Genomic DNA, 21159 nt, shown 5'->3' with positions numbered 1-21159 from the left:
TTTATATTGTGGTGCTTGAATCATCAATTTCTAGACAGGTGATCATTCAACCTTTTTTCGGTGTTTAATAATAAAATTTTATACTGTCCCTGCTCTTTGATACATAATTTAGAAAAAAATCAAGTTTCTCAACAGACCCTTTTGATCTAAGAACTTTTTTTGAAATCACTACTAATTGATTAGGACCCCTTATAAAAGGAGGAAGACAAATTTTGCAGTCAGCTGCTTCTTCATAACATTTTCAAGTGAAATCCCAGGCAATTAATCCTGTACCCTAAGGAACTAAACTTTTGGTTGGCTAGAACTAGACACCTGTTTTCATGGTGTAACCTTTGAAAGATGTACTCAGGGTTACTTGGACCACTGATCAGTTTCTGATGAGTGGGATCTGCTGTAGAACCTTAGTGTATCTACGGTGGTATCCTTTGGCTTTTGTAAGACCAAGCCTTTCCATTTCTGTAACGTACCTAACTGAATTTCAAACTAAAACCAATCAGAAGGAGCAAAGAATATCACTATATACTGGATAACAAAAGCAAAGAAGGAGCCATCACAGATTTCAAACTATATTATAAAGCTACAGTGATTAAAACAGGATAATTGTGTGATACTGGATTAAAAGTGTGTGATAACTGAATTAGTCCCCTGATTAACATAGTTCTGAGTATGGTTGAATGTATTTACTGAAAACAGAACACCCTCGGTGTCAGCGGCATTAGCCAATAGACTTGTAGCCTGGATGAAATAAGGAGGGAAAAAAGAAAGGCAACTTGCCTCCTGCCTGCCATACCATGAATTGTACTCCTCTACCACATGGCCCTGCCTTAAAACCAGCTGACTTTGGACTAAAACCCCTGTAAATTACAATACACCTTTCCTCTAACTTGTGGGTGTTGGATATTTTGTCCAAGCAACGAAAAAGTAACAAATAAATAATTTACACTTGTATGTCAATTTAGATCTGTCTTTCCTAGTTTCTCTTCTAACTCCACCTACATTTTGTCCCACGTCTCTTGCAAAAACCCTAATAAGTAGAACGGCTGGCTAGAAGCAAGGCAGTCAGGGAGTGACCTCTACCTACTAGGTGCTTGGGTGGTCAGAGAAGATACTGACATGGTTCCTGCGGTGTTAAAAGCACTTGCTTTGCAGCTGTACGTCCGAATTCCCAAGAACTTAGCCAAAAATGAGTAGTCGGTGGAAGCGAGCATCTAGAAGGTGAGTGGGATCCAGTTACAGCAGGTAGGTAAAAACGCAAAGGAAAAAACCCTGCTGTGTGGGTAGAGAAAGGACATAGAGCAAAAGAGATGAACTTAAAAGAAGAAAAAAAAAAACGATTACACAGAAAGCCGGGAGGGCTTCTAAGTGCAGTCTTAACTAGCCCAGCTGTTTCGGACTCTACTGTAGGAAAGGGCGACTGGACTATTCAGATTCCCGCTCTACGAGTTAGAGACCCAATCCTGCCTGAGCCAACAAACAGCCGGACGAATCCCGGCCCCGGAAGCCAATCAAATCGCTCTCTGGTGGCTGCGTTTCTGATGACGTCAGAGGTCCGCCTCTCGCTCTGACGGGTTCCGCTTTCTTTCCCCACACTTCCGGTCTCCTTGGTTTTTGGTTGTTTAGGCGCGAATTCCTCTGAGTTCGGATCTCAGACACATTTAAGAATTCAATCGCTGAGTTTTGAAAGCGCTTAACCTGCTGGGTGGTTAGGTGAGTCTTGTGGCCGGCGCGTTTATTTCAAGCACCATGGTCTTATATTTGGGGAACGTTAGGTGATTTTCGAGGGTGTTGGCTGATGGCCAGTTAGTTGTCACTCAGGGCCGCAGGCTGAAGCATTTGAGTTTCCAGGAGGGAGGGGAACCACGTATACTAGTTCTTCCCTACTTCCCCCATTCTCTTTATCCTCATTTGTGAAGCACTGTCAGCCAGTATGGGGCGGAGTGCATCAGTGTCTGTGTGCTTGTTTGCCAGATGTGATCCGGATCTCTTGTGCTCACTTGGGAGAGTAGATTGAGACTCTTGATCTTGCGAGTTCCCGCAAGCTGGTAAGAAAAACAAGACACCATGGGGTGCCCTCCTCCTTTGTACAAGATGTAGTCGATCGCAAACTACTGTTGCAGCTGTTTCCACTCGTCCTATAAACAGTAAAAGTCTCGCTGCATGTTTCCGAAATCACGTTTCCTTCGAGCTGACTTGAGTCACCTAGCTTTTGCTGATTTCTCTTAAATACTTTATTTCTCCTTTAGATAAATAATTCAAAAGGTAATTCAAATAAATTTTTCTCTGAATAGTGTATACTTCTATACGTATACCCGAGGTAAGTTAAGATAGTCATTCACTAATTTTTTTTTTCTCTCAGCATTTATCACACTACAAAGTAATTGTTTTCGTTTTTGTCAGGCTCTGGTTCCCAGGGGATCAAGACCAGAACAAAATTTCTATACGCTTTAATATATATTACAGCTCTCCTGGCAGTGATAGAAACAATGGGTTATCAGTCACAACTGATACTTTCGTAATACATTATTAAGCCGGGTGTGGTGGTGCAATCTCTAATCTCAATGTATATATCAATGGTGAAGAAAGTCAGAGTAGGTGGGGGGTGGGTAGGTTATATGAAAACGTTATATACCTTCTGCTCAGTTTCACTGTAAACTTAAAGCCTGGTCTGAAAAATAAAGTCTATTTAAAAAATTTTTAATTACCAAAAAAAACGAGATTCTAAAGACAAGGCCGATTTCTGATTAAATCTGATACGTAAGATTATTCTGTCAAATTACTATCAAAACATTTATTATTCTGTTCCTGCATTTAAAAGAATTGTGCCAGTTTGTGAATCACATTTAGAGTAGCACTGAATGACTTGTTACTGAACACAAGAAAGTAAGAGAAAGTGATTCATAGAATCAAACCATAAACTTGCGGAGAGAGGCCATAGAGTCCACAGAGAAAGAAAGTATAGTGGTTAGGAAAGCTTTGGAAGAAGGTGATCTGAGAGGTTAAGAAGAGACAGGAAAGAAAGGAGGTCAGGTAGAGGATACAATTTGTACATGAGAAGCAGAATTACACTAAGTGTGTTCAAGAAATCAAATCTGTATAGAGAGCGAAATTCAATTAAGGAGTAGAAGTATGGGAAGCGAGGCAAGGCTAGATTCAGAAGACTAAATGACATGCTAAAGAGTTTGTATGCTGTGTGATTGGTATTGAGATGGATCTTTTAATCACTTGTTTCGGACTCAGGATTGGGAAGCCAGCTTATCTTTTTTCCATGCAATGTCAGCTGTAGCATATTGGCTTAGGTACACACCAAACTGCTAAATTGTTGCTGGCTGTTGGCTGAAAGCTTACATAGGGCTTTTCAGATCCTCTGCATGTTAGCTTTCCAGTATAGCAGCAGCTGAATTCCAAGAGCCAGTGTTTCCAAGCAAGAGGAAGTTGAAGCTGCCAATCTCTTGGTTTTTGTTTTTCTTTTTGACTAGTAAATTGAAACAGAATCACTTCAGCCAATTGTTTGAGCTGCAGAATCTGCTAAGATGTAAGACAAGGGAATCTAGAATTTATCCCGCTTTACCAGTAGCAGGAAGAAATTTGCAACTGCCCATGATGACACACTGTTGTAATCCCAGCTCTCTGGGAAACTTAGACTGAATCACAATTGTAAATTTGAACTGGGTCAGTTCTCAGTGCCATTAAAACAACAACAACAACAAAAAAGAACAAGAATAGAAAGAGGAATTTTCTTTTCTTTTTTTTTGAGACAGAGTCTTGCTGTGTGGTTCAGGCTGGACACTTGAACTCACTATGTAGCCATGCTGGACTTGAAGTTGCAGTGATCCTCCTGCCTCAGCTTCCTGAATGCTGGAGATTATAGGTATGCATCACTACATTTGGCTCAGATTTATACCGTTTTTAATCTGAGTATCAGCCCTCACTTGCCTCTTATCTAATAGACAACATGAACTGTATATGTGACCTCCTGTAAGAGAGGTCAGTGAATGCGGCACTCATGGATGAATTTAGAAGTAGGGGAAGTTATGTTGAGGAAATTGGGTTTGTTAGCAATGCAACAAAAGAGAGATTAAGTGTAGAGTAAGGAATCACATTGTTTAGAATCTGGGTAAAGTGATGTTTTGGTTTCTACTACTTTTTGTAACAGATCTGACAGTCTATATATTTTGTGGTCTTTCAACCAATTTTTTATATATTATTTGAAATAAACTCTGAAAGTTTAGAAAAGGAACAGTGATTTACCTGTATAATATCTAGCTGTATATGCCCAAAAAACAATATACATACATATGCAAATATACAAACTTCCTTGTATACTGTACCTAATTTATAACAGGTGTATTCCTTATGGTCTAACACAATAATACATAATCCACCCCTCTATTCCTTCTATCAAGAAGGAGTTTAGTGATAAAGAACTGTAAGGGGAAAAGAAGTTTAATTATGAAAATCCTCATCATGTCTTGTTTTGTAATTTGTAGGATAAAGTAATCAATATACTTCCGTACTATTTTTAAAATGCATGTACAGCAGATAACATTTAAATCCTTAGAAATGGCAGACAATTACATTAGTAGCCACAATATACTGTGGATTGTTTGAAAGGTAAGAATTAACAAAAGAGTTGGGGATATAGCTCAGGTCCTGGATTTAATCCCCAATACTGCTGGGAAAAAAATAGTATAACCCTAAAAGTTATCTCCTATCTTTACCATAGATTGAGTAATGTAAACCCAGTTACTTTAGGAAGATATTACTTTTTGAACTGACATTTGTGAACATTATTTTTGTTTTCTTGGATTTAAACATGGAGATGATGTTATGTAAATAAAAGCCATTCAAATGATATTTTGAAAGCCATGTAAATGAAAAGGATTTTGAGGAGTGGAATTCATTCATCTTCATACTTATTAGAGGAATGAAATTGAATCATTTATCCTTTTACTGACAAGACAGCCAAAGTTATTTGTGTTAAAATATTACCAGACATGGTGGCACATGCCTGTAATCCCAGCACTGGGGAGACTGAGGCCATAAGATTGCCGTGAGTTTGAGACCAGCCTGGGCTCAATAGAGAATTCAGTGCAAGCCTGGACAACATAGCAAAGACCATGTTTCCTAAAAACAAAAAAGTTACAATGTTTTTTAAAAGTATTATGCTGTCCCCAAACTTTCATTCACTACATTTTTTTTTTTAAAAAGGAAAATTTGAAGCAATCACAGGTAGTCTTTTTTAACAAAACATTGTAAAAGGTTTGATCATTTTTCTGTATTCTTTTCATCTTTACAGTTTCTTTAAAAGCGTCACAGTTGTACTGTTTAGATCAAGATGCGTGATAAAGCAAATAATTCCAGGAAAAAGCCTCAACAAGTAAAAAAAAATTCAAAAAGAAAAGTTGATGAAGTGGAGTTCTCAGAGGAAGTGGTAAAGAAAATATTAAATCCTTCACTTAGAGCTCTTAGTTGGAAATGTCATGTATTTAGTCTGTAGAAGTAGGTGAAGACTGAGAGTTAGTTTAACTACAAACTATAGGAAATCATATTGTAGTCTAAGAGTTTTATAACAAGACTTGTAAAAAATAGTTTGGGAAGAATTAATACTTCTTATCTTAATTTTTCCTATCTTCATAAAACAGTAAATGAACGAATCCAAAGTATCCTAGGTTTCACCTTGTTCATTAGGCAAAGCTTATTTTTTTTTAGATAAAATGCATAATACTATTTTACCAGCAAAGTGAATATTGATTTACTTTGAAAATTCTTTTACACTACATAAAATTGTTCTTACTGTCATCTAACAATTACTTTAGTATATGTTCTGCTTGTGGTAAATATGCGCTGTTTTCTGTAGAAGTGGCATTATGCATTTTTTTCTATCCACCAGAATATATATGTATACTCTTTAAAATACTAAAATATGTAACAAAGCTATAGCAAAGGTGATACATTTTCATGTGATGTTTAATTTTCTTTCCGTATATATATTTTCCCTTTAGGTTAGAAGCACAAAAAGAATTAAAAATCATCCAAAGCATACATCTTCTGAAGGTATTTCTTTTCTGTATCTTCTCTAATATGTATCTTTCTTAGGATTTATTCATGAAAAGTTTTTCAGCATCTTTTTTATGAGTTCTGTGCAAAAGAGTAATAAGCACCCACATTCACATTTTCATAAGATACAGTCACTATTTTTTGTCAACTAAAATTTTACTTAACACTTATAGCAAAATATGGGAAAGGCTTCTATGCTACTAATTTGACAAGAACTAGTGAAAATCAAAATGTCTCACAGTCTAAATTGTTATGTAAAGACAAACCCACTTACTTTTCTCGAGACAGAGTATTTGCTGTTCTGCCACTGTTGTGTAGATTAATTTGGAACCACTACCTAAGACTGTTTGGAGTAAATTAATCTGGAATAGACATATTTTCTTAAATATCACTTCCTCATGAGAGGAGGATCCCCTACCTTTCCTCACCCAAGACAACGCTTTGGTATTATACTTCCATACAGCATACTACTTCTTTATCTTGCAATGTTCTGCACATATGTAATTTGCTTAATATCCCTTCTCTCTAAAACTGTTCTTTAGGAAAGTCAGTAATCTCCTTTGTTTATAAGTAGGATAGCACACAGCTGATGATGAATTATCTATTTTTGTGGTTTGATTAATTTGCTTTTTTTCTAGTTGCCATCTAATATTTGGTAGAAAGAGTATTGCAGTCTTCTCAATAAAGTTCTTGAGTTCAAGTCATTACTGAGACTATAACTTTGAATAATTATAGGTTATTTTTTCACCTAAAATTATTTGGGGCTTGTTTTGCAGTATTGCCTAATACTATTTCAGTTAACATAATGGGCACTGAATTCATATTCAACACCTAGTCCTGCAATAATAAATGAGTTAAAAAGTTTATAAACCTCTATAGTATTTTGTTTTTATAATTCTGTTAACTTTTTTAGATTAAAGAATCCATTTTTTAAGTAAAACCATGCAAATTTCTGAACTAATCACAATATCTTCTATCACTAATAACAGGACAAACAAATCATATTAATCTAAAACAGATAAAGATAGCATCCAACAAGAGAAAAACCTGGCAACCTCTTTCAAAGAGTATGAGGGAGCATTTGGAAACTGTGATAGAAGCAGTGATTATGTGAGTATAAAATTTTTCTTTTTCATCTCTTGGTTCTTACTTACTGTGTTTCCTGTAAGTATTTTTCTAAATATGACAATATGCTTTGGGAATTTTTTATATTTCAGAAGAAGATATACTTAATGTTTGTAATAGCCTTGGTCTTCAGCAAAAACATCTTTAATTTTAGAAACATGGGATTCCATCAGTAAAAAATCTTTATGGCCAGATCAGCCATGTATAAAAATTTTAAATTGTTTTGTCAATAAGGATTTTTTTGGAAGAAGTTGATTTCAGAGTGACTATTAATATGGAAGCTACCATTCTATAGTTGATATAAAGAAAGCAAGGTAGAATTCTGTATTAGAGCTGAATTCCTTCAGCAGATTCCTATGATCTTAAAATATTTTTACTGTACTGCTATTTAAAATATATTTTATTTTATTTTATTTAAGAGGAAAAAGAGAAAAACACAAAACAAAACAAAGCAGTGTAAGGTTACACATAATACAGAACTACAAAAAAAATCATAACAGTAAGAAATCACCTATTAATAGATTACATATTATCATCTTGGAAATAGTTGCTCACATCACAGTATCAAAGAATACAAAGTAGACATTCAAACAGAGAGACTGCAAACAGCTGTGTTCAATAATCCAAAAACATTAATATAGTCAGCTATTTAACACCCCTAAACACACTTGCTGTTATATCCGTTAGAGCTCTTTTTTTTTTTCCTCCCTCTTTTTTACAACAAAATTTACACATTTTGGATTTTATTACTCCTTAGTTCTTATTACTTTTTTTTTGGGGGGGGGAGAATAAAGTCAAATACGGCAAAACAAAGCTGTCAGTCAAAACCAAGGATAAACATAGCACATGATGTAGAACAGAGTACAAGGTTATTAACAATGGTTATCAACGTTGTCTCTTGTTTCCTTAAAAAGAATTGTCTATCTCATTAGATATTATAAAGTTGGACAAAACAGTAGAGAACAAGACCAATAAAACTTAGGCATTGTAAACATTACAGGACTTCCAAAGGAGACAATAGTCAAACCAGAATGGGCATCTTAGTGAATCTTACTGCCTTCAAAGTAGTTGCCTATACCCTCAAACTTGATACTATCGCACAGAATGGAACAGAGTCTAATCAGTCAAAACAAGATCGTGCGAGTATTACAGGACTTCAAAACAAGTTAATAGGAAATCAAAAAGAGTTACTATTATATATCCTAATTTTTTTAATTTTTCCCTTAATTAAAATAAACATAAGAAATAACTAATCTTTTTAAAGAATAGTAGTTACCATAGTTTATGTTTTTTTCCTTGAAATATTTGGATAAAACTTCATATACTATAGCTTCAAATATTTCCATATCAAGAAGCCCAGAATAAAGCCTTTCCAATTAATAAGTGAAAATTTTATAAGGCTTCAAGGCCACATAATGGGGAATCATGATTACCACATATTTTTATATATTTGAATCATTACTTACATTAGGGAAAATATTCGGTATTCATACATGCGAGATTGATTTATTTCACTTATGAGTATGGTCTCAAGCTGCGCCCATTTATTGATAAATATCTCAATGTGATCCTTCTTTATAGCTGAATAATACTCCATTGTATAGAAATACCACAACTTTTTTATCCATTCCTCAGTTGATGGACACTTGGGTTGTTTCCAAGATCTGGTGATTACAAATTGTGCTGCTATAAACATAGGTGCACATATATCACTGTGGTATATTGCTTTCAGTTCTTCTGGGAATATGCCTAGAAGTGGAATAGCTGGAATGAATGGGATTTCCAATCCCAACTTTTTGAGAAACCTCCAGACAGACCTCCACAAAGGCTGTACCAGTCTACACTCCCACCAACAGTGCAGGAGAGTTCCTTTTTCCCCACAGCCTCTCCAGCATTTGTTGTTGTTGGTTTTCTTGATCCTAGCCATTCTTTCAGGAGTGAGATGGTATCTCAGTGTGGTTTTAATTTGCATTTCTCTAATGACCAATGATGATGAGCATTTTTTCATGTATTTATTTGCCATTTGCATTTCTTCATCTGAGAATTGCGTATTCATCTCAGATGCCCATTTTTGGATTGGATCTTTGAATTTTGGAGGTCTGAGTTTTTTTAATTCTTTATATGTTTTAGACAAGAGTCCCTTGTCTGAGAGAGAGTTCACTAAAATCTTTTCCCAGTTTGTGGGTTTTCTTTTCACTATGCTGGAGATTTCTTTTGACATGCAGAAACTTTTTAATAAGAAGTGGTCCCAGTTATTGATTCTGGGAAGTATTTCCCGTGCGGTTTGAGTCCTGTTCATGAATTCTCTACCTACTCCTATGTCTCCAAGGTTTCTACCCAATTTGTCTTCCAATAGATTTAGTGTTTCTGTTTTAATATTCAGATCTTTGACCCATTTAGATTTTAATTTAGTACATGGTGATAGACATGGGTCTAGCTTTAGTTTTCGGCAAATGGAGAGCCAGTTTTTCCAGCACCATTTATTAAAGAGACTGTCGTTCTTCCAGTGAATCTGCTTGGCTCCTTTATCAAAGATAAGGTGGTTGAGTGTGTTTGTAGTTGTGGTTGTATCTTCTAATCTATTCCATTGATCTTCAGCTCTGTTTTGATTCCAATACCATGTTGATTTTACTACTGTTGCTTTGTAGTATAACTTCAAGTCAGGGATTGTGATGCCTCCTGCTTTGTCTTTGCTGCTTAGAATTGCCTTTGCGATTCTAGGTCTCTTCTGGTTCCAGATGAAATTTAGGAGTGATTTCTCTAGATCTATAAGGTATGTTGATGGTATTTCTATTGGGATTGCATTGAATCTGTATAACAGTTTTGGGAGAATGGCCATTTTCACAATGTTTGTTCTTCCTATCCATGAGCAAGGGATGTCTTTCCATTTTCTGAGATCATCTTCAATTTCCTTTTTCAGTGTATTATAATTTTCACTGTATAAGTCTTTCACTTCTTTTGTAAGAGTAATTCCTAAATATTTCATTTTTTTGCTTGCTAATGTGAATAGTCCAGTTTCTCTTATTTCCCTCTCTGTGATTTTGTTGTTCGTGTATAGGAATGCTATTGATTTCTGAGTATTGATTTTGTATCCAGCCACATTACTGAATTTATTTATTGTATCTAAGAGTCTTTCAATGGAGTTTAGGGGGTCTTCTATGGAGAGTATCATGTCATCTGCAAACAATGATAATTTAACTTCTTCTTTTCCTATCTTTACCCCTTTTATTTCTCTTTCTTGCCTAATTGCTCTGGCTAGTACTTCCACTACTATATTAAATAGGAGTGGTGATAAAGACATCCTTGTCTTGTGCCTGATTTTAAAGTAAAGGCTTTCAATTTTTGGCCATTTAGTATGATGCTGGCTGTTGGTTTGTCATAAATGGCCTTTATTATATTGAGGTAAAGACCATCTATTCCAATTTTCTGTAAAGTTTTTATCATGAATAAATGTTGGACCTTATCAAAGGCTTTTTCTGCATCTATAGAAATGATCCTGTGATTCTTATTTTTGGCTTTATTGATATGGTGGATTACATTTATTGATTTGCGTATGTTGAACCATCCTTGCATTCCTGGGATGAATCCCACTTGGTCATGGTGTATAATCTTCTTGATGATTTGCTGCATCCTATTTGCCAATATTTTATTTTATTGAGGATTTTTGCATCTGTGTTCATTAGGGAGATCGGTCTATAGTTCTCTTTTTTAGTTGGGTCTTTCTCAGGTTTTGGTACTAGAGTAATATTTGCTTCCAGGAATGACTTAGGAAGGATTGCTTCCCTTTCAATTTCATTGAATAGTTTGAGGAGTGTCGGCATTAGGTCTTCTTTGTATTTCTTGTAGAATTCTGCAGTGAATCCATCTGGGCCTGGGCTCTTCTTGGTGGGTAAGGACTTAATTACATTTTCAATTTCAGTAACAGAGATTGGGTTATTCAACAGTTTTACATCCTCTTGATCTAGCTTTAGCACTTCATATGCTTCTAAGAATCTGTCTATTTCTTCTGTGTTATCAAACTTTTGAGAGTAGAGGTTTTCGAAATAGGTGTTGATGATCTTCTGTATTTTTATTGGGTCTGTAGTGATTTCTCCTTTTTCATTTCTTATTGCATGAATTTGAGCTTTTTCTTCCCTTTTTTTAATAAGGTTGGCTAGGGGCTTATCGATTTTATTTATTCTTTCAAAGAACCAACTCTTTGATTCATTGATTCTTTGGATTGTTTTCTTAGTCTCTATTGCATTGATTTCTGCTCTGATTTTTATAATTTCCTCTCTTCTTTTGTCTTTGGGCTTGACTTGCTCTTCTTTTTCTAGCTGTTTGAGGTGTAGCATCAAGTTATTTATTTGTATTCGTTCTGTTTTCCTCATGTGGGAACTCAGTGCAATAAATTTTCCTCTCAGGACGGCTTTCATTGCATCCCACAGATTCCAGTAAGTTGTATCTGCGTTTTCATTTTCTTTTAGGTATTGTTTGATTTCTTCTTTAATTTCTTCTGTGACCCACTGATTACTCAAGAGTGTGTTATTCAGTTTCCATGTGTTTGTGGGATATTTGCAGTATCTTTTATCATTAATTTCTAATTTCAGAGCGCCATGATCCGATAACATGCAAGGGATGATTTCAGCTCTTTTGCACTTGTTTAAATATGTTCTGTGAGCTAATATATGGTCTGTTTTAGAAAATGATCCATGTACTGCTGAGAAGAATGTGTATTCTGATGTTGTTGTGTGGAACATTCTGTATATGTCTATCAAACCCATTTGTTCACAGGTATGATTCAGTTCTGTTATTTCTTTGCTCATTTTCTGTCTGGTTGATCTGTCCCTTGGTGTCAATGGCGTATTAAGGTCTCCTGTTATAATTGTGTTACTGATAATTTGAGTTTTCATTTCTGTTAATAATTGTTTTATATAACTGGGTGCTCTGGAGTTTGGTGCGTATATATTTAAGATAGTTATCTCTTCCTCTTGGAGTTTTCCCCTTACGAGTATGTAGTGACCTTCTTTATCCTTTATGGTCATTGTTGGTTTAAAGTTCACGTTGTCTGCAAACAGAATGGCTACTCCTGCCTTTTTTTGAATTCCTGCTGCATGAAGTATTGTTTTCCATCCTTTGACTTTCAGTCTGTGAGTATCCTTCTGGGTTAGATGGGTTTCCTGTAAACAGCATATGGTTGGATTTTGTTTCTTGATCCATTCTGCTAGTCTGTTTCTTTTGATTGGTGCATTGAGACCATTTACATTAATGGTTATTACTGTTAAATGCTGGTTTATTGTTGACATGTGATCACTCTGCTGTTGCATCTTTATCTTTCTGTTCTGTTTAATTATCTGCTTTGCTTAGTGGTTTTTTCCTTTGTGTATCTAAACTGACTTTCAGTATTTTTTGCAGGGTTGGTTTGGTGTTCATGAAGTTCTTCAGCTGTTCTTTGTCATGGAAGTATCGTATTGCACCATCTATTTTGAATGATAGTTTTGCAGGATATATCAGTCTAGGTTGGAAATCATTTTGCTTTGGGATCTGGAATACTTCACTCCATGCTCTTCTTGACTTTATTGTTTGTGATGAGAAGTCTGCTGTGATTCTGATAGGTTTTCCTTTATAAGTGATCTGTCTTTTCTCTCTGACAGCTTTTAATAATCTATTCTTGTGTTGGATTTCTGGGATGGTGATTATTATATGCCTGGGTGTAGTTTTATTTTTGTTATGACTATTTGGAGTTCTATATGCTTCACTGATCCTGATGTCAGTTTCTGATCTCATGCTTGGGAAATTTTCAGCTATTACTTCTCTAAATATCCTCTTGATATCCTTTATGTTGTCTCCTTCTTTTCATTAATCCCTATCATTCTTATGTTATTCTTCTTTGCATCGTCTTGCAGTTGTTGAATTGTTGTTTCCTGATTCCTTGTTATTTTTAAAAGATCTTTCCTTTCCTGTTCACTAGCTACAATCCTGTCTTCAAGGTCTGAAATTCTATCTTCACTTTCATTAAGGCAGTTTTTACAACTTGCAGTGGAGTTTTTTATTTCCTGTATATCTCTGTGCATCTGCATTATGTATTCTGTTTGTTTCTTATATTGCTTGTCTAGGGATTCTATCTTTTTGTTTAGTTCCTCCAATTTTTTATCTGTGTTTTCTTTAGATATATTTAGAATCTCTTTCATTTCTTTTATCATTTCTTCTTTTATCTGGGAAATTATTTCGAGTTTGAATTTCTTTAAAGCTTCCTGGAGTTGCTTGTCAACTTCAGTAGCTATTGTGTCTGATATATGAGGTGGATGGGATATATTTTCTTCTAAATACATTCCTCCTAGGGTTTCCTGAGATGGGCTGGAGGTTTGAGGTTGTAATTTGGTCTTTCGTTTTGTCATTTTCCTATATTTCTGTGTTTCAAGTGTTATTTGAAAGCTTCCTCAGGATCTGTTGAAAATCCCCTTCTATGTTTGCAGCTACTGAGACTCTGGCACCACGCTATCCCAAGCCATTGGGCCTGCAGAACCAATGGCCCTCCTCTGCTTGTTCAGAACTCTGCAGTTCCAGACAAGCTGGGCCTCAGGGACACTGTGTGCCCACCTGCCCCTTGGAAGCTCCACAGCTCTTCAATCGCAGCTGGGTTAGGGTACTCACCACAGGCCGCAGTGCCTCAGGAACCTGTGATCCCTCCCTGCTTGCAGAGATATCCACAGTCCTCCAGACAAAGGAAGGGGCTTCTGCAGGCACTCCAGATCCGCCCAGCTCCTCCTCTGCACACCAATGGCTAGGCGTGGCTAGGCTCGGGGGATAGTGTAGGCCCACCCACCCGTGGGGAGCTCAGCAGACCTCCAAGTGCAGCCGGGATGGGGAGGTGGATGTAGTGGTCTCTAACCTGCTGCTCCACTTCACTGCACCCAGAAGCCACAGGCCGAGGTGCCTCAGGAACCTGCAATCCCTCCCTGCTTGCAGAGATATTCAGTCCTCCAGACCTAAAATATATTTCATACAAAAAGGAAAGTAAGTATCTTTGCCTACTTGGCACGGAAGAACACTTGAAAGAATTCAGACAGTAAAAGTACACAAAATATGTTACTCATGTTTCAAGCTAATACTTACTCAATTTCTTTTTTAGAGCAATTTTGAGTAATACTAAAGAAAAAGAACCAATTCAGTGTCATCTCAACTGCCTGAAGAGAAGGTAAGATAGTTATATAATTGAAAATGATTACAACATAGTTCTTTTTAAAATCTGATTGTTCCTTTTTGGCCAAGATAGATATTTGTGGAAGATCAGTATTGTTGTTTCTAAGAATAATTTGAGAGTATGTGTTGTTTCATGTCTGAACTCCTGCTACATGTATTACTGAAACAGCCCAAATGTTAGAGTTTGTACAAAAGAATCTGAAAATCACAATTTATTTTTTAAATTGTCACGTTTTACTATTCAGTGTCGGTATTTCAAAAATATTTTTCAACTTTATTTCCCTTAAACTTTGTTTTTAACAAGTTAAAGTTAACAGTTTGCTGTGCTTAACCAATGTGATGTTTATCCTATCGTTGTGCTTTTCCTTTAGTTCATATTTGTATTACAGTATTTGCACAAACAACTGTATAATTTTCCAGGGCATAACAGCTGTTCATCTTGTGGCAGCTCACTAATGTATGTTTCTTTTCAAATGATTCTAGAGCCACACCATTGCCCATGATTTTTAAAGCTCAGTTTTTCTAGTATTTATATAATATTTTCCTTTCATAAAAGAATGTTTTATAAAAAGAATGTTTAATATCTCAGTTTTGGGTTTGCCTCGAAATGTTTATGACCTAGTACTCTATTTCTGGGAAGTCATTTGAACACAAGTTTGATTTATTTTTTCTTTAAGTATCATTCTTAGCCTTAATAGCAACATAGGGAGGGTGTGCTAAATCTCTATCGTGACCAGATGGGCAAGGCAAACAAACTCTTAGCCCCTACAGCTTTAGAAACAAATGATTTAAGCGTTGGCATTGAGTATGGTAGCATATATTCAAGGCACAGCCATTAGAGTTTGTGAGACTCTTGGAAAGCTAATGATTATTTTGAACATTTGGAACAGTAAATGGCTTTTCTACATAGTTGAGTTAATGAAAACAAATGTAGAATTTCAGAATTAAACTCAGGGCCTGGCATATGCCAGTTTAGCACCGTATCACTGAGCTATTTCACCAGCCCTAGAATCTTTATTTTACTTAAAAAAACTAAAACTTATCTTTCTTAAGAAGCTTTATGCAAACAGCTTGTTTGTGCTTGTTGTGATAGGCGAATGGTGATTTTCTGGGTAATTAAAGTTTGTTTTTACAGTTTAATGAGAATTATTTGTAGGGCTTATGTTACTTTTCTTTGTTCACCAAAAATTAATATTTTCAGCATGATCACAGAAAGATAAATCTTGGCTTCTCCAGTAGTAGTCTGATTCTTTTAAATCTTAAGTACTAATTCAGTATCTGTATTCCAAAATGCTTGGGACCAGGAGTGATTGGGATTTGAGATGGGGGTTGGGGGGCGGGGTAGTATTTGCATATATACAATTAGGAATCTTAGAAATGGGACCCAAATCTAGACATAAAATTCATTTATGCAACATACATACCTTATAAACATAGTCTGACTTAATGTTATATAATATTTTTAGTAATTTTGTACATGACTCAAAGTTTTATGATACTGGTTTTTCTACTTGTGTCATGTTAACACCCAAAGAGTTTCAAATTTTGAAGTACTTCAGAATGTTTGACTTATAGTAGAATTTTTAGAACACAAAAATGCTGCTATAAAGTAGAAGCAACCAAGTTTTTCCTCCTTGATTTCTTCCTTATAGAATTGAAGAATCAAATCTGAGAAAGCTATTATTCTTGCTAGATGTGAGGATATAAAAAGATCAATTTCTAGTAATGATCTGATCAACTTGTATTTGTAGGAGGATTTTTTATTTGAGGGTTGAATACCATTTATGTTGCTACTACTTTAAAGCATATCGTTTTAATCTAAGTGTTGTAGTTCCTTAAACTTCAGGGAACTTGGTATTCTTTGAAAACATTTAGATTAACAAGTAAACAGCCTCAGCCCTGTGATTTGAGATAAATAAATTGGGACGTTAAGTGACAGGGCTTTTTAGGAGGGGGACTCTGTACTGCCATAGTTAACAACTGCTGGGGCGGGAAGCTTTTTCAAAAGTAATACTAACGATAATAAAATAATCTTGTTTTCTTCTGTTCCTAAGGTTGCTACAACTGTGTGAAACCCTGAAAGCCCCTCGCCAAAAGCTAACATATTTAACTAATATGTCAAGTCTACTGAAGATAGAAAGAGCACAGGACAGAGCTAATGAAGAAGGAATGGCGTTATTGCAGGTATGAAATCTGAACAGGGAATCCATAAGAAGCAGGGGCTGGGAGAATTGCAAGTTTCTTAAATTGTGATACTCTTCAGGGAATAAATACTAGATCATGAACTAGATGTTTCATTTTATTATTACTGTGTTGTTGTTGTTGTTGTTGTTGTTGTTGTTGAAGCAAAAGTTGCCTGAAATTGAAGGGCTTCTAATATATTTATTGTGAAGTAGCAATCTTATTTTTTTATTAGATTATTTTAGCTGAACTAACCTAATATTTTTAATATCACTAAATTACTACATGCTGTGGATTTCAAAACATTAGTTCTCTCGTATATAGTAAGAAAATATAATCATTGTCAATGTTTTTACTGTTATTACAGCTAATATATATTGAGGGCTTTCTAAGCACTTTATATCCCTTAATCCTCACAATGAGTTAAAGTAACTCTAATATTCTTATTTTACAAATGTGAAAAAAATACATGCTGCTATTTCTGACTTTAGACAAATTGCTTAAAATTGAGATGCTAATGTGATCAGCCTAACTGCAGAGTGTGATTCTGTTGCAGCCTGATAGAGTAGAACATTATTTATCATGATTAAGCTTTTAATTAGTAGACACCTAAATTTTTTAAAAACCCTCCAGGAACTTACCGATTAATTACAAAACTAAAATAAACTGATCCTATATTCTTTAGATATTTTGCAGGCGTTTGTAAATATGGTGTTTAGGTCTTTGTTAACAAGTCATTTAGGGCAGGGTCATAATACATAATGTATGTAAAGGATGCATGCCCACGTATTTCTCATAATTCAAAATTCACAAATGACTCCATTTTTTCCCCCTCAGTATTAAAGATAAAATAAAAGGAATAGGAACAGCAATGTACCTACTCTATTTTCTCCAAAATAAGGCTGGTTCGTACTAATTTTTGCTCCAAAAGGTTCAGTAGGGCTTGTTTTCAGGGAATGTCTTATTTTTTTTCATGTATAAAAATCTTCATTTATTCATATATAATAATCTACTTTTTTTTCGAATACAGAAGTTCTAATTTGTGAGAAAATCAGAAATGTGAAAGCTAGATTTTATATGAATTTATTGAGATCTTTAAGAGTGTGATAATGATATTGTGGTCATATATATTTTGTGTCCTATAGAACTATAGAATATTTTGGCACTATAATATTTATAAGTAAGATTTATAGGGTGCCTAGCTAGGATTTGTAGGGAAGGAATTGAGTTGAAATAAGATAGTCATGAGTTGATAATTGAAACTGGATGATAGATACATGAAGGATTCATGACAGCATTCTTTATATGAATGACATTTTCTGTAATAAAGAATTAAACTATACAGTTTACATTTTAGTAAATGGAGCTCCAGGTTTAAGATACTAAGTGATTATTTATACACATTCCTGTAAAGGGTCAGACAAGTGCTTTAACCTTTATGGAACACGTTGCATTTGTTGCCTATTTTTTTGTTTCGGTTTTTAATGATTCTTTAAAAATGTAAAAGCCATTGGTAGTTCTTGAATTATGCAAAAGCAGCCCATAGGCAGTTGCTGACCCCTGCCAGTTCTCTTTCAAGAGAACAGTCATGTAGAAGCCATATTATATTTCTTGAAGAGGACTATTGTAGATTTCACCAGTAGTTCTGCTTTTAGTGTTTGGAGAATGGTGTTGAAGTAGCATTGGCCATATTGCTGAACAAGCTTGAGTTGTTCTCTGTATACCATTTTTGTATGATTTATCCATTTGTTCCCTGATCCTCAGAGGATTGATCTCATTAGCAGTTGCTAGGACTAGATGTAAAAGCCATGCAATGTCTTACACTTTTTAGAAACCTGGATGCTGCCTAATTCTGTGCTTGGCTTGCAACCCAAGACATCCCTAATATTTTCATATTCATTTCATTAATTTCTAATTTTCTTTTTATCTTCTCCTATATATTGTATATTAAGTTAATGTGAGATACTGTTCCTGTTTTTTATACTATTCCAGTCCTAATGCCCAGCATTTAATTTTGGTAAATTAAAGAAATATTCGCAACTGTAGGAATATAAGTTAGGGTTTCTTTGGTATATGAAGCTATAAGCCACTGAAGAACGGTTGCTGTCTTGCTGTCAGCAGTACCCGGCTCTGCAAGACTCATGCCTGGGTCTCCCAGGATATCTGATACAAGCAGCTTCACTGAGCTTTTAAGGAACGATTCTCTCTATTCTGCTGTTGGTTTCCTTATAATGCGTTGTTACACTGGCAATGGTAGTTTTTTAAGAAGTCTGACTTTTGAAAGCAAAACAAAAATCAGTATTTTCTTTCAAAAGTATTTTTGTACATAAAGTATTTTTTATATAAATCTATTAAGGTTTAATATTATAATTTCTTTCTGATTTAGGAAGAAATAGATAAAATAGTACAGACTACAGAGTCAGTGACTGGGAATATTAAGAGTCTAAAAAACAAAATTGAAATTTTGACACATGAAATAGAAGAGGAGGAGGAAAAGGCAAAAGAGGTAATTGTTTTAAAATGTATTGCTAGAATTTAGATGTTTTTAGAAAACTTTTATTAGTACATGTTTGCAATACAAAATAATAATTAGATCCATCATGAGTTGATGCATAACACATCTTAATTCTTCAGGTCCTCCTCTCCTCTCCACTCTCCCTCCAGAATTTGGACGTACTTTTTAATTCTTAAATTTAAAAAAAAAAAGAAAAAACTTTGAAATTAAGATCAGCAAATCAACCTTTTGAAATAATCTCTAGGTTTGTTTCTATTTAGGTGCTTCAACTGGATAGACATAACGTACTTTCTCTCCCAGAGCTGTCTCAGAACAGTCTAAAAACACCCACGCTGCAGGCAAGTGTCTATTTACCATGCTGACTGCATCACCAGTTATGCAGTGCACATGTGTAAATCATATCCTGTTTCTTTACATAACTCTAATTCTAATATAAACTGTGTGACAAATTATTTTTCTCATTTGACTACATAGACTATATATCTCTGTCAGTTCATGTAGATCTCTCATCCTTGTCAGCAGTTATATTTTATTGTATGGATATACCATAATACAATTTGTAAATTACTAGTGAACGTAAATAAATTTTGTATTACAGATAATCATGGGGGGGATACACACATACATATGTATATTTATATATCTGTGTAATTGTCACTGTAGGATCATTTCTGGAAGAAAATTTTGACAATGGTTTCATTTCTCCTTCTAACAGTAGTATGTAATTCCTTATAAAATAGCATTTTCATATCTGTAGTAAACTATAGTGCGTAATTTATCTTTCTTCAGAGGACCATAATAAATACTGTAGTGTAAATGTTGTTAGTAGTGGAATGTGTTCGTGTTTTCTCAGAAAGTAATTTAAAATTTCCCTATCTGTAATTCTCCAATGGAGAGAGGGAAAATTAGTTTTGAAAGAGGAATAACTATTTATTGATAATTAGTGAACTTGGGGATGGATAGTCACTATACAGTGCTCTCTAAATAACAGCTGTTTGATGGTTTTCATTGTAAACTAATTATACTATCTTACCCACAGAAAGAAATGTTGATGCTAATTCCAAACCAGAAGGTTCTTCTGAAAGACTTGGATATTCTTCATAATTCATCCCAGATGAAGAACATGGCAATGTTCATTGAAGAAGCCTATAAGAAACTAAATGCCTCTTAGAGAATTTTTTAAATACTGTTTTCCTATTAATTTAATGTTTCTGAATTTGTAAAACTGGTAACCTATATTATTAGAGGCTGAAGCTTCTGCAGGACTTACTATCTTCTAATATGCACTTTAAAATTGGCCTGCATAGGCCTACCATTAGCATCTAGTGTAGTCTTGAAAACTGTTTTTAGCAATTATGAAACCTGAAAAATCAGTATTTATATTGTTGTACTGCAGTTATTTGCCTAAACCATAAAACAGGAGTAGGTGTGAACAGATAGTTTATGGTGGCTAAATGGGGCTCATCTGTTAGCTGGCACAGAGGAACTGATATTGTGTATGTGAAGTGCTTATGTTTAGTGCTTAAAGAAGAAAAACGTGTTTACCATCACTTTTCTTTAGCTAAGAACTTACATGTTCTGTCTGGCTACAGGAAACCTGAGAAATCCCCAAGTGCCTCTACCCTTTCCTGACTCCCTAATCTTGGTCAGTAGTTAAGATTCTCTAAATACCTTCAATTTTGAAGGTGGCATTAAGTTTTTGTTTTAAATATTTGTTTTCTGTTGTCATCAAAGCATACTCTTAAGAAAATTCTAAAAAAGAGCATAAGCACATTTATTCCCTTAAAACAAAACCAACCAAAAAACTTTTTTGAAAAAACCCAGTGCATGAGAATCAGCCACCAAAGGTATAAGGTCCTGAGAGACCAAAGAAAATGGTAGATATTTAGGATTACCAAAATGCAATTTACTAGATACAGCAACAAAACAGGCAGATTCTTGCACCCCAGATTTCACAGCAGAAGGGGATTATGTGCTAAACCAGACAAAGATGGCCCATGGACAGAATGTCTGATAATATGTTTTTATATATAAGTTGTTAAAATATATCAAAGATCATTTCTAAGCAACTGTTGGTAAAATAAAATAATTGCAGTTTA

At 34.9% G+C, this 21159-nt stretch overlaps 1 protein-coding gene across 3 annotated transcripts; it reads left to right on the top strand.

The window, feature by feature from the left end:
• Positions 1–1553: 1553 nt before the first annotated feature.
• On the top strand, positions 1554–21159 carry Cenpq (centromere protein Q). 3 transcript variants are annotated; one of them, XM_063240485.1, is made up of 11 exons: positions 1561–1707; positions 1969–2042; positions 3759–3868; positions 5297–5431; positions 6003–6054; positions 7047–7167; positions 14294–14359; positions 16419–16548; positions 18932–19051; positions 19321–19392; positions 20094–21159. In XM_063240485.1, exons 4-11 carry the CDS (start codon positions 5336–5338, stop codon positions 20229–20231), a joined length of 795 nt encoding a protein of 264 aa, XP_063096555.1. In that variant the 5' UTR covers positions 1561–1707; positions 1969–2042; positions 3759–3868; positions 5297–5335; the 3' UTR covers positions 20232–21159. The 3 variants fall into 3 exon arrangements, with proteins under 3 accessions (XP_063096549.1, XP_063096555.1, XP_063096562.1); XM_063240479.1 differs by lacking the exon at positions 1969–2042 and having other exon boundaries at positions 1554–1707; XM_063240492.1 differs by lacking the exons at positions 1969–2042; positions 3759–3868 and having other exon boundaries at positions 1569–1707.

Source organism: Cavia porcellus, unplaced genomic scaffold, assembly GCF_034190915.1.
Source record: "Cavia porcellus strain 051 isolate PalLab524CR breed Dunkin Hartley unplaced genomic scaffold, mCavPor4.1 scaffold_2, whole genome shotgun sequence".
NCBI lineage: Eukaryota > Metazoa > Chordata > Mammalia > Rodentia > Caviidae > Cavia > Cavia porcellus.
Note: the sequence above shows the minus strand (reverse complement) of the source record. Positions and strands in the feature narration are given on the sequence as shown.

Coding starts and splice junctions, on each gene's coding strand:
- Cenpq (XM_063240479.1), top strand. CDS start 5,336: ATGCGTGATAAAGCAAATAATTCCAGGAAAAAGCCTCAACAAGTAAAA. Junction 7,168..14,293: donor GTGATAGAAGCAGTGATTAT/GTGAGTATAAAA, acceptor TTTCTTTTTTAG/AGCAATTTTGAGTAATACTA. Junction 19,052..19,320: donor AGGAGGAAAAGGCAAAAGAG/GTAATTGTTTTA, acceptor GTTTCTATTTAG/GTGCTTCAACTGGATAGACA.